Source organism: Ranitomeya imitator, chromosome 2 (assembly GCF_032444005.1).
Source record: "Ranitomeya imitator isolate aRanImi1 chromosome 2, aRanImi1.pri, whole genome shotgun sequence".
Lineage (NCBI taxonomy): Eukaryota > Metazoa > Chordata > Amphibia > Anura > Dendrobatidae > Ranitomeya > Ranitomeya imitator.
In genome coordinates this window covers 146,546,142-146,560,261 of record NC_091283.1, presented here as the reverse complement: position 1 = coordinate 146,560,261, position 14,120 = coordinate 146,546,142, and the positions used below count along the sequence as shown (strand labels likewise).

The window sequence follows — 14,120 nt, the reverse complement described above, 5'->3', positions numbered from 1 at the left end:
TTGTGAGAAGTCATAGGCCCGTAGCGGGGGCTTTCCCTCCAGACCCTTCCCTTCCCCCTCTCCTAGGTATCCCTTTCCCTTCCCTTCTTCCACCTCTCCTCCCTCCCCCCCCCCCCCCCTCACCACCCCTTTTCCCTACCTCTCCTACCCTCTCTTCCTATCCCTCCCCTCTTTCTCCTTACCTTTCTGGAGGATTCGCCTGTACAGGCAGGCCTATGCTTACATTTTCCATGATTCATATTCAGACTTGACTTCACACTTGGGTTTCTGCACTGACAATTAATTGCCTTGTTACTTTATATGACATATTTAATTTGATGTTTTGACATGTGTCCAACGGATATTTCTTATGTTTTCGTGGGTGGGTGGGTGGGTGGGGGGGTCATGGTTCCTCCTTGGGCTTCCTTCCCTTTGGTTGGGTTCTCAGGTAGTATACTACCAAAACTTGTCTTACTGTAGTTAGAGCTACAAGGCTCTGGCTTTGTAGCAATTATAGATATGTTTTGTTTTTTCTTTGTTTCTCTTCTTTTTTTCTCTACTCCCTTTCCTTTTCTTCCCCTTTCTAAATACTTCCTCTCCATGCGGGTGCTCCTTCCGGGCGGATCAATAAAAATTTGCTGCACAGTGGCGCATTCAGATTATGGGTAAATTAAAGTTTTGCTCCTTTAATGTAAAGGGGCTAAATATTCCTGAAAAAAGGAGACAGGTCCTATACACAAGTCATAAACAGCAGGTTTCGGTCCTGATGCTCCAGGAGACGCATTTTAAAACTGGGGCTGTCCCCCCCTGTGTTTCAAAATATTACCCCAAATGGTACCACAGTTCCAATCCGCATGCCAAATCTAAGGGGGTCTCGATAGCTTTTCATAAAAACTTTGTGCCGGAAGTGCTGAGTTCCTCTATAGACCCAGATGGTAGATACGTGTTTTTAAAAATTTCCTGTGATACACGTCAATTGGTCTTGGCTAATGTCTATTTTCCGAATCAAGGTCAGCAGAGCTTCAGTGCGGAGTGTGGGAGGCGCCTCGGGGAATTCGCTGGCTCCTCTCCTGTGATACTGGGGGGCGATTTCAACATTCCCATGAATCCGGCGGTAGACGTCTCTTCGGGTAAGACTTCATACTCGCTTTCTTCTATTGCTCGGATTAGGAAACAAATGCGAGACATGAGACTAGTTGACATTTGGAGGGTACTTCACCCGGGTACAAAGGACTACAGCTTTTTCTCACAAGTGCATAACACTTACAGCAGAATTGACTACTTTTTTATCTCACACAACCTGCTGGACCTCCCAGTGGAGGCAGAGGTGGGTTCGATATTGTGGTCGGACCATGCCCCGATATTTCTTTCAATTCTGTTCCATTCTAATACAAAATCGGGCTTCTCGTGGCGCCTGAATGAGAACTTGCTCCAGGATGCCCAATGCAAAACCGATGTGGAAAAGACGATATCCAATTTTGTAGCGGACCATGTGGGGGACACCACATCTTCTCCTATGAAATGGGAGGCCCTGAAAAGCGTGATACGGGGAGTTCTTATTTCACATGGCGCGCGCTTGAAGAGGGAGAGGGTCGCAGAAATAATTAAACTCTCAGACCAAATTCATAAATTAGAAACGCAACACAAAAGAGATCTCAATGAGGTTACTTTCGCACACTTGTCCACAATCAGGCAAAAGTTGCTCACCTTACTGGACCAAAAGTCACGCTACCTCAGGGAAAGGCTCCGAAATCGCTTTTACCATCATGGAAACAAAAGCGGCAAGATCTTGGCTAGATACATTAACCCACGAGGCCCAAATACATTTATTCCCTTCATTAAAAATGGGAAAGGGGAAAAGTTATATAGTACCAGAGACATCACCTCGAGCTTCAGTGATTACTACAAAGACTTATACAACATAGATGGCCACTACAAAGATCTATCCACATCCGCTCTCCATAACAAAATTAATACGTATTTACAGCAAAACAATATACCCCTTCTACCGGAGGACGAGATTCTGGGCCTAGAGGGGGAGTTTACACTGGAGGAGGTTTTGGAGACTATCAAAGGCCTGAAACAAGGGAAAAGTCCAGGTCCAGACGGGTACTCAGCCGGTTTTTATAAATCATTCTCCTCATTATTGAGCCCGATTTTTCTTGAAGTGTGTAATTCGGTCTCCTCGGGTGGTTCCTTTCCCCCTCAGGCTTTGGCCGCTCATATCACGGTCATACCAAAACCAGATAAAGACCCCTCGTTATGTAATAACTATCGTCCAAGATCTCTTATAAATTTAGACATTAAAATCTACGCGAAGATGATTGCAAATAGATTGAGCCCTCTCCTTCCAAACGTGATAAACCAAGACCAGGTTGGTTTTGTCCCAGGTAGGGAGGCGCGTGATAACACCATTAGGACCATCTCTTTGATAGACAGGGCGGGACGGGAGGGGGGTGATCCCATGTGTATCCTGTCGATCGATGCTGAGAAGGCCTTCGACAGGGTACACTGGGAGTTTTTGTTCCGGGCCCTGGCGGGGATTGGCCTGGGAGAAAATATGATGCATAGAATAAAGGCCTTATATACCTCCCCTAACGCCCAGGTGAAGGTGAATGGCACCCTTTCAGACACGTTCGAGATACGGAATGGTACGAGGCAGGGGTGCCCGCTCTCCCCTCTCCTATATATCCTGTCAATGGAATATCTGGCCACCGCCATACGCAATAACCCCTCCATAAGAGGAGTTAAATTAAGATCAGAGGAACACAAGTTGGCGCTTTTTGCCGATGATATCCTCTTATATGTTACCTCCCCCATAACTAGCATACCCAATATCATTTTAGAATTTTCGAAATTCGGTCACCTAAGCAATTTTAAAATTAATTCCCACAAATCCATGGCCTTAAACATATCCCTACCACCACCTGAGGTAAGTGGGCTGCGAGCCTCTTTCCCGTTTGGTTGGCGCTTCGATTCACTTCCATATCTGGGGATCAGAATAACAGCCAAAACATCTGGTTTGTACGATGCAAACTTTAAAAAGGCGTTGCAAAAAGCGGAGCTGGACTTAGAGAAGTGGCATAAACTTCAACTGTCTTGGTTTGGTAGAGTTAATGTAATTAAAATGGACTTATTGCCTCGCCTTTTATATTATTTCCAGACAATCCCGTTATATCTTCCCGTGTCCTTCTTCTCGCGACTCAAGAAAGCGGTCATCCGATTGGTCTGGTCTCATGCTAGATCAAGAATATCACATTTTGTATTAAGCAGGTCCAAGAGGAGGGGGGGAATTGGCCTACCAGACTTCCTAGTATATAGTCGTGCCTCATTAGGTACTTGCATTTTAGACTTATACCACAGCAGTAACAACAAGAAATCGGTGGGCCTGGAGGGTGATCTCGTTGGCGGGGATCCTCAGACGATACTATGGAACACGGGAGGGGGGGGTTGAGGTCGAACCTTCCATTCATGACTAGGAACATGCTTCTACTTGTACGACCGAGTGGCAGAAATACTATAACCTCTACAGTCCCGGGTCCACTAACCCCAATTTACGACAATCCTCACTTCCCCGCAGGTCTCCGTAGGGAAAATTTCGTGAGTAAAAACAGAGCCTCAAGACCCATTATATTTGACTTCATAAATCAGACAGGTATTAAGTCCCTACACGAAATATACCAGGGGGGGGGGAACCTCCTGAGGGCTCTTGGTTCTTTTACGAACAGCTAAAGAGCTTCATAGGCACATCATTTAAACTTAATAAGTCCATGGGGGTGTTAACCCCTTTCGAGAAAATTTGTCTCGCTGAGGAGCCCCCGTCTCGTAAAGTGTCCCTCCTATATAATCTTTTCCAGGAGAGCCAGACCCCAACACATGACTTCCCAACGTTTTTCTCAAGATGGGAGAGTGACTTGGGGATTTCATTGTCCCAGGAGGAAAGAGATAAGATTTTTCTGTTCACCTTTAGGACTTCGCTGTCGGCTGTGTCACAGGAGAGGAGTTACAAGGTTCTGTCGAGGTGGTATAGATGTCCCTGCCAGGTTCATGCTATGTTCCCGGTGATCCCGGATATTTGTTGGAGATGCACATCAGAAAAAGGGACTTATGTCCATATCTGGTGGGAATGTCCACCCATAAAGAAATTCTGGATGTTAGTTTTTGATCTCCATAACAAATTATCCTTTCGCAAAATACAACCCACAGTGGAACTAGCCCTCTTGTCTCTGTGTGACATGTCGATATCTGGTTTTTAGAGGAGTCTTCTCAGACATTTTCTCACGGCTGCCAGGAATTTGATTCCTAGATTCTGGAAGCAAGATCGTTACCCCTCAGGCTCCGATTTTGTTGCGGAGCTTAACAACATTTACAGAATGGAACAATTGATAAGTGAATCCATGGGGGATTCGACGAAATTTTTTAACACTTGGGCTTCATGGATTGTATTCAGGGAGACCCCAGAGTTGGACGTATGGTTGTCCAGGTCCTAATTCATATCTGGAGCCGATATGGGATCGTTCACGTAATGGTTGTTGCCCCTGTCCTCTGGCCTGCCGTCGTGGCTTAAAGCCAATATTGGTGACTCAATGATCTTCTCTCCACTACATGAGGCCTGGGGTCAGCCCGGAAGGAGTGCCGCATTCCTCATACCTAGTGTACCCTCTTACCTTCGCCCGCTTTCCTTTCCCCTCCCTCCCTCCCCCTCCTTTCCTCCACCCCCCCCCCCTTTTTTTTTCTCTTTCTCTTTCTTTCTTTTTCTTTTCTTTCTTTCCTTCTCTTTCCGTTTCTTTAATTCTTTCTACTTCTGCTTACTTCTTATATCTAACGACATTCTATACTAATATAAATGATTAAATATAGCTAGTAATGCTTGATTGCCTTTGATGCTGTTTATATGTTTCAACTATGAAAAATATCATTGTTAACTTGAAAGTGTTATCGTTGGCAGGGTTGTACCCCGTTGAGTTTAACAATTGTCTCACCACTGTACCATTGTTTGTATTGTTTATTTGCTTCAATAAACCTGATTTATACAAAAATACTCATTGGTGTCCTCATGTATCATAAATCACAATAATATATAGAGGGATATTATGAGCAAAAATTGGTATAAACACTCCTGCGTAGGCCTCAGGGCTAAAAGATATGACATTACAAAAATTGTAACAAAACAGCCACAAACTCAGTGTAAATATAATTGTAGAAGGCTGTGTGTAAATGCCTAAATACACTGCTCAAAAAAAATAAAGGGAACACTTAAACAACAGAATATAACTCCAAGTAAATTAAACTTCTGTGAAATCAAACTGTCCACTTAGAAAGCAACACTGTTTGACAATCAATTTCACATGCTGTTGTGCAAATGGAATAGACAACAGATGGTAATTATTGGCAATTATCATGACACACTCAATAAAGGAGTGGTTCTGCAGGTAGGGACCACAGACCACATCTCAGTACCAATGCTTACTGGCTGATGTTTTGTTCACTTTTGAATGTTGGTTGTGCTTTCACACTCGTGGAAGCATGAGACGGATTCTACAACCCACACAAGTGGCTCAGGTAGTGCAGCTCATCCAATATGGCACATCAATGCGAGCTGTGGCAAGAAGGTTTGCTGGGTCTGTCAGCGTAGTGTCCAGAGGCTGGAGGCGCTACGAGGAGACAGGCCAGTACACCAGGAGATGTGGATGGTGCTGTAGGAGGGCAACAACCCAGCAGCAGGACCGCTCCCTCCATCTTTGTGCAAGGAGGAACAGGAGTAGCACTGCCAGAGCCCTGCAAAATGACCTCCAGCAGGCCACAAATGTGCATGTCTGCACAAATGTTTAGAAACCGACTCCATAGGGATGGTCTGAAGGACCGATGTCCACAGATGGGGGCTGTGCTCACAGCCCAACACCATGCAGGACGCTTGGCATTTGCCACAGAACACCAGGATTGGCAAATTCACCACTGACACCCTGTGTTCTTCACAGATGAAAGGTTCACGCTGAGCACATGTGACAGACGTGACAGAGTCTGGAGACGCCGTGGAGAGCGATCTGCTGCCTGCAACATCCTTTAGCATGACCGGTTTGGCAGTGGGTCAGTAATGGTGTGAGGTGGCAATTCTTTGGAGGGCTGCACAGCCCTCCATGTTCTCACCAGAGGTAGCCTGACTGCCCTTAGGTACCGAGATGAGATCCTCAGACCCCTTGTGAGACCATATGCTGGTGCGGTTGGCCCTGGGTTCCTCCTAATGCAGGACAATGCCAGACCTCATGTGGCTGGAGTGTGTCAGCAGTTCCTGCAAGATGAAGGCATTGAAGCTATGGTCCGGCCTGCCCGTTCCCCAAATCCGATTGAGCACATCTGGGACACCATGTCTCGCTCCATCCACCAATGTCACGTTGCACCACAGACTGTCCAGGAGTTGGCGGATGCTTTAGTCCAGGTCTGGGAGGAGATCCCTCAGGAAACCATCCACCGCCTCATCAAGAGCATGCCCAGGCATTGTACAGTAGGGAGGACATACATGCACGTGAAGGCCACACACAATATTGAGCATCTTTTCCTTGTCATGAGGCATTTCCACTGAAGTTGGATCAGCCTGTAATTTGATTTTCCACTTTGATTTTGAGTATTATTCCAAATCCAGACATCCATGGGATATTCATTTTGATTTACATTGATAATTGTTATGTTTTTTTGTTCTGAACACATTCCACTATGCAATGAATAAAAATTTTCAACTGGAATATTTCATTCAGAGGTATCTAGGATGTGGGATTTTAGTCTTCCCTTTATTTTTTGACCAGTGCATATCCCAAAAGATTCTCTACCTGGTCGTGGAGATTGCACCCCTGCTGAACTTTGACTATCCTTACATGCCTTAATAATATCCCTATATACGTAAAAAAAAAATTAACATATCACTCCTCCAATAGAGTGTTAGATTTATAAATAATATCTTAGAAATACTAAACTCTTCTGATAGGGTATTAGATATACAAAGACATATTAATATGTGGCACCCCTAGGGGTATTTGCCACAAAAATAGTTACTGACAGTAAATACAAATACTAAAATAGCAAGACTGCACTACCACCTCCGGCCAGAAGGGGGAGCTCCAGAGACTCCCCTTGATCCATTCTGGTCTGAGAGAAGAAATGGCAGTTGGGCTAAGGAGCTGAAAGTGAGAGGTCATACAGCTGAATTTCTAACAGCCATATGACGGTTTCCAGGCCTAAATCACCGGCCTGAGGAGAAGAGGGACAGAGAAAAGGGACATTGTGAGAACCGGGTAGCATTAATCACTACCCAGAACAGGCGCAAAGACGGATACCGGATCCGTGGCTGTATTCATTATATATAATACAGCAACCGGAAAAACGTGAGGTGATATCAGCTTCACTAGGGCCGGACACAGCAACAGACACAGAGTTCAGCGGTACTCCCGGAGGGGGTAAGCTGATAAAAGGACTCGGGTTGCCCGTCGGACCAGGACCCGGAGGGGACAGATTGGGCCGGCAGCCAGTTCACATACAGCAGCAGGGCCACATAGAAATTGCGTACAATAAGAGGTGAAGACCCCGGCAGGGTCAAAGTAACTCAGAGTTCCCATACAGACTCCGGTGACAGGACTGGTTGTAAATCCCTTTATGTTAAAGTAAACTGGTTAAACGTTTCAGTGCCTCAGTCTTTCATTTGGACAATAGCCAATATCCAGGATCGGGATCATCGCCGCTGGGAGAACCTGCTGCTGATCAAGTAAGTGCCTGCTCCCTCACGATACCCCTTACACTGTGCATTGCCTGAGGCTACAGCACCGGGTCAAGCCACCCGTGACATCCCCCTTAAGAGACAGACCCCATTGGTCCGGTGCTGGGTATCCCGGTCTCCTGGGCGTCACAAATAAAATACATCTCATTCCTCTGATAGGGAATCTAAGCGGTCTCTATAGGATTCTATAAAACCCTTAATGACCAGTGGTCCCATTGGTCATATATACAGTGGGAAAAATAAGTATTTGATGCACTGCCGATTTTGCTAGTTTTCCCATCTACAAAGAATGGAGTGGTCTGTAATTTTTATTGTAGGTACACTTCAACTGTGAGGGTCAGAATCTAAAAATAAAAATCAGAAAATCACATTGCATGCTTTCTACACAATTAAATTGCATTTAATTGCATGAAATAAGTATTTGATCACCTACCAACTAGCACGTTAGTTTTTCTTTAAGAAACCCACCTACTCTGCACTCATTACTTGTTGTAATTGCACTTATTTGAACTCGTTACCTGTATAAAAGACAGCTGTTCACACACTCAATCACACTCCAACCTCTCTACCATGGCAAAGACCAAAGAGGTGTCTAAGGACACTAGGGACAAAATTGAAAACCTGCACAAGGCTGGGATTGGCTACAGCAGGCGAGCAGCTTGGTGAGAAGGTGACAACTGTTGGCACAATTTTTAGAAAATGGAAGAAACACAAGATGACTTTCAATCTTCCTCAGTCTGGGGCTCCATGCAAGATCTCGTCTTGTTGGGTAAGGATGATTTTGAGAAAGATCAGAATCAGCCCAGAAATACATGGCAAGACCTGGTCAATGACCTGAAGAGAACTGGGACCACAGTCTCACAAATTACCCTTAGTAACACTCTATGCCGTCATGGATTAAAATCCTGCAGGGCACGCAAGCACATTCCCAGGCCCATTTGAAGTTCACCAATGATGATTTGTAAGATCCAGAGGAGGCATTGGAGATGGTCATGTGGTCAGATGAGACCATTATACAGTAGAACATTTTGGTATCAACTCCACTCGCCATGTTTGGAAGCAGAAGAAGGATGAGTACAACCTCAAGAACACAGTCCCAACCATGAAGCATAGTGGGGGAAACATTGTAGTTTGGGGGTTATTGTCTGCAAAGGGGACAGGAGGACTGCACCATATTGAAGGGAGGATGGACAGGGTCATGTATAACAAGATTATGGTCAGCAACCTCCTCTCAGTAAGAGCATTGAAAATGTATCATGGCTGGGTCTTCCAGCATGACAATGACCAAAAACATACAGCCAGGGAAACTAAGGAGTTGCTCCGTAGGAAGCATTTCAAGGTTCTGGAGTGGCCTAGCCAGTCTTCAATACTGAACCCAACAGAAAATCTTTGGAGGAGCTGAAACTCAATGTTTCCCAGCAACAGCCCCGAAACCTGAATGATCTTGAGAAAATCTCTATGGAGGAGTGGGACGAAATCTTTGCTTCAGTCTGTACAAACTTGGTCAAGAACTACAGGAAACGTCTGCAAGCAAGGTTTCTGTACCAAACATTAAGTTCTGTTTTTCTATTGTATCAAATATTTATTTCATGCAACGAAGTTCAAATTAATTATGTGAGAATCACACAATGTGATTTTCTAGATTTTTTTCAAGATTTCGCCTCTCACAGTTGAAGTGTACCTACGATAAAAATTACAGACCTCTCCATACTTGGTAGGTGGGAAAACTTGCAAAAGTGGCATGTATCAAAAACTTATTTTCCCCACTGCATTCATCCATAATAGTAGGATAATGATCATCAATCCATTTTTTCAGCATGTTTCCCCTCAAAGTATATGAGGTTTATCAGGAGAAATAAGTATCAACCAGAGCTGCAAAAAGAACCCAAAACAGTCCATTCTGTGGAGGCATGACATCCATGGCATGTCATGCCCAACCCTAAACTGACAAGCATCTTCTTGTCTTCCCAATCCTAACTACTGTGCTTCTACCACAGCAACTGCACTGCCATGCCAGTCACACATTACCTGGTTGCCCTATGTATTTCACAGTGCTAGACAGCACTACTGATGCTGGGAAACATATTCTCTTGCTTTTGTACCTTCAAGAAACAGCTTTGAAAATTGGGATTTTTTTTTGCGACAATAACTCATAATTTTTCATATTCAAATCAGTGCTCCTGTTTTGACACCAGAAAGGATGGGATAATTTTTGGACAGTTTGAGAAAACTCCTTTGTAATTGCATAATCATTATGTGATTAGATAATAAGTTGTGAATCCCTAAAGAAAGATTTGTTTTTCACTTCTAACTGAGAGGTTATTTCTTCTTCACATTTAATTTAAAACTGTACAATCAACCTGTTATGTCTCCCTAATTAAAGTGTTAATTTTTGGTTGGCTTTTAAAAAATGCATTCATCGTTTAGCAAAGTGCCGTGCTCTTTATACTCCCAAACAGAGATAATTGTTGCACCCAACCATGTGGAAATGCCAAGGCTTCTTCCCTTTGCACCATCTGTCTATAACCAACAGTAATGCATGTATCTCTCCCACAAATGAAATAGATATACAATGCAAGTAGTCTAAAAAGTCTAATATTGCAGGGTGTTGTTAAATATTCTGTTGATTACTTCTGGTTGCCATCCTTTTCCCTTAGCCAGATAGGTTGAAGTAATTTAGACATTTAAAAAGCTGTTTGCATTATCGAGCTCAAAACGTGTTGAATTGACACCAAGTGGAACTAACAGTGTTCTACACGTTCATAACCCTTTTTAATTATGCAATTAATTAATTTATTTGCCACATTACAAATTTTCTGGGAAACTTTGGTGAATTGGAATTTCGAAGGATCGGCTCATCTCTAATAGAAACCTCTTTTGTTAGAAGTTGAACTTACGTGGGTACTTCATAGATGTAGTCTAAAACAAGAAAAACAGATGATTAATATCTGGACAAATGCAACAGAATTATGGACCATAATTGCTCAATGGTGTCAGTGCAAACTTATGTCAACATCAACCTTTAAAAACGTGATAAGCTTGTGTTGCACTTTACCATAATGTTCTAATAGTTTTCACAACATATAATTAAACTTTGGAATCATTTAAATGGGGAGGTCTGGATTTGAGAGTCAGTTTCTCTTAGAATCTTTTTATTGGAAATCCCTTCAATGATATTGAGTTCACAAGAAATCCTACTAAATCCCTCAGCATTTCACAGTATTTTTTTTTATCTTGAATAATCCGCTCTGAAAATTTACAGTACATTGTAAAAAAAATTATATTTAATATTCCATTTATAACAAACGTCAATTTACCTTTCTTTTTCTTCTTTTTGATGATGAGGGCAATTACTAGAGTAATGACGCTCAGAACACATAATATAAGGATTACAAGTAAGTACATTGGTATCCCAAGACCTGTAGAAAGAGAAGATGTGAGATGAAAATGCTAGTGGGAAATACAAAATATTCCATTTTTTTACCTCGTTATGTGTCTATGTTCCATTTACGTTTTAATCTTGGGAACTATTTTTAGGATGTTAGAAAACAAATATTTTAGATTTTCCACACTCCATGCTATGCAATTCCTTAAAATATTTCCTTAATTTCCTAGTATTACCAATGATGTGGCCAGTAAAACCAGAGTTTGATAACAAAGCTAAGCTTTGCTGCAGTTCAACGGTAGTTGAATAAATCTTTATGCTGTAAGTTTCTTCTAGACTATGCTGTATCGGAAAAATTGAGCTCCCACCCCTGTACAAATTCTGCAGCTTTTTATATTAATCTATATTTATATTAATTTATATTAAATAAATGTAAATTATAGTCTCAATTCCTTGCTCTAAACATGAACCCTCAAGATATAAAAACATAACTATATTGTTATAAAATAATACAATCATAGTTACTGTAGACCACTAGCAATATTAGGTATAAACTTCTTATACACTTTACCTACCATACATCCTTTGTACATGTACCGTGTAAGTCAGTAGCGGGTATATGGCGTGGGCTCACGGGGTATTACAGCCAGGACCTGCCTCTAACAACCGCGGGTGGTGTAGTATTAACAGCACACCGGCATGGAGCGTATCTACTGGCGTGCCCATGACTTGATCGGGGCTCTGATAGGTTGCTATGACAGCAGAGCGTCTGTTGAAGACCTCCTTGCTTGTCATTACAGAGCACCCTTGAAACCTTGCCTGTGCCCCGGCTTCCCAGGAGACGGTGATTTTTACATAAAAGTTCAAATCACCCTCCTTTAAAAATAAAGATAATAAAAAGAAAAAAATACACATTCAAAAAAGTTCGACCTATCAAAATCTAAAAATACCTGACCTTTTTTGTAAACAACATAAAACAGAACAAAAATACAAAAACGTCAACATTACATTTTTTTTTAGTCTCCGCAATACTACAGAAAATGCTGTAGCAAGCAACTAAAATGTCATATCTACAACAAAATGGTATAAATAAAAATGGTGGCTCGCCCCACAAAAAATAAGCTCTCACATGGCCCCATTAACTGAAAAATGAAAACGTTACAGGTTTCGAAAAATGACAACTTAATAATAATAATAATAATAATAAAAAAAATTCAATGGATATAACAGAAATGCTATCACTAGCCCAAAAATTACTCTATTAAAAAGGTAGTTCAGTGTTAGTGCCTGTTTACTACAGTTCTTCGCAAAGCAGTTGTGCCACCTTTCTAGAAGTTATTTCACTGCTGACAGGTTTTATAAAGAATGGGAAGATTTTATATATTTTATATTGTACAGTAAAATATATATACGTTACTTTCTGGTATTTTTTTTTTACAGCCTATAAATATAAACCAGTTTTCCCGTTGACAAGCAGTTTTCCAAAACATCTAGTTGTAGTTTATATACTTTTCACATTTTATAATTACCTTTCTTTTGAGCAATTGCTGCATTTGTGTAGAGTATTCCCACAGAATATAAGGTAATCCGCGTTGTGTCTTCATGAAGTTTTCCAACAGTTGTAAGTTTAGTTGTCTGCACTGGGCTGACTGTTTCAACACGTGAGATTCCTTCAACAGAACAGAATTAGTATTTGATTTCAATTAACACTTAAAAATCCATCCTTTGAAAATGTCATATTGTGTATAAATGTCTGACTCTTCAGTAGAGATGAATAGATCTTTTGAAATTTGAATTTGCTGACATTTACGTATTGAATTTCCCCCCAAAATCGATACGTAAACAAATTAATTGTCTTGTATCTCAGTACAAGAAAGCTTGGAAAATGCACGTTGGGGAGAGGAGAAGGAGAACCTTTCGGACCATAAGAGTTTAAACTTTACAGGTGAGAGAGGAACTCGCTGACCAGAAGAGCTTACACTTTGCAGACGAAAGAGACTTGCCCAGTGACTCTGGAGATGGAAAACGACTCTACCGTACAAACTGTGCTGTGCTGGGAATCGGTGATATTAGATGGCCCAGGTACTGACCACCGCTGATATTCTGTAAGATGTCCTAGCTGGAGAGCATTATTGGGAGGCCGAGCAGCAACGCAAAATGACTTTAGCCCACGCTATGATATTTCAGCAATGTGGGAAATGGTGCCAGGATATACAAGTATGTGTTTCAGCTGTCAAACAGCCACAAGACACCACGGGGCCTCAAACATATTTTTCAAGCACGCCGAAGACACTCGTTTAGCATCTGAGCATGCTCGGACAACACCTTATCCCAGCACACTCACTCATCACTAGCAGCCACTAAACAATGTTTGGAGCTACAGTTTCCCACTCTCTATATTGGCTACATCCAGCCACTGAATGGTGGGGCGCCATGTGTCAGACCAAGAAAGATCTCATATTGATTGCCTTTTCTACAATGGGTAATCTGTATGCAAATCCTAGACAATCCCTTTAGGACTGGGCAATGTTTTTTTCTCTGGCCATTTTCAGTTTCAGTAAAGGTACCTTTACACTAAACGATTTACCAACGATCATGACCAGCGATACGACCTGGCCGTGATCGTTGGTAAGTCGTTGTGTGGTCGCAGGGGAGCTGTCACACAGACAGCTCTCTCCAGCGACCAAAGATCTGGGGAACAACTTCGGCATCGTTGAAACTGTCTTCAACTATAAGTCCCCCTGCAGCACCCGGGTAACCAGGGTAAACATCGGGTTTACCCTGGTTACAAGTGAACATATCGCTGGATCGGCGTCACACACGCTGATCCAGCGATGACAGCGGGTGATCAGCGACCAAAAAATGGTCCTGATCATTCCCCAACGACAAACGATCTCCCAGCAGGGGCCTGATCGTTGGTCGCTGTCACACATAACGAGATCGTTAGCGGGATCGTTGCTACGTCACCAAAAGCGTGACGTTGCAACGATA

General features: G+C 42.5%; 1 protein-coding gene across 2 annotated transcripts in view; it reads right to left on the bottom strand.

The window, feature by feature from the left end:
• VSIG4 (V-set and immunoglobulin domain containing 4) overlaps positions 1-14,120 on the bottom strand; it is a 60,062-nt gene that overhangs the window by 13,878 nt on the left and 32,064 nt on the right. For both annotated transcript variants that reach the window (XM_069755512.1, XM_069755513.1), the window contains 3 exons: positions 12,659-12,799; positions 11,062-11,163; positions 10,642-10,663 (listed from right to left, as the gene is read on the bottom strand). In XM_069755512.1, coding sequence (XP_069611613.1) covers positions 10,642-10,663; positions 11,062-11,163; positions 12,659-12,799 — 265 coding nt within the window. The remainder of the gene's footprint in view (positions 1-10,641; positions 10,664-11,061; positions 11,164-12,658; positions 12,800-14,120) is intronic.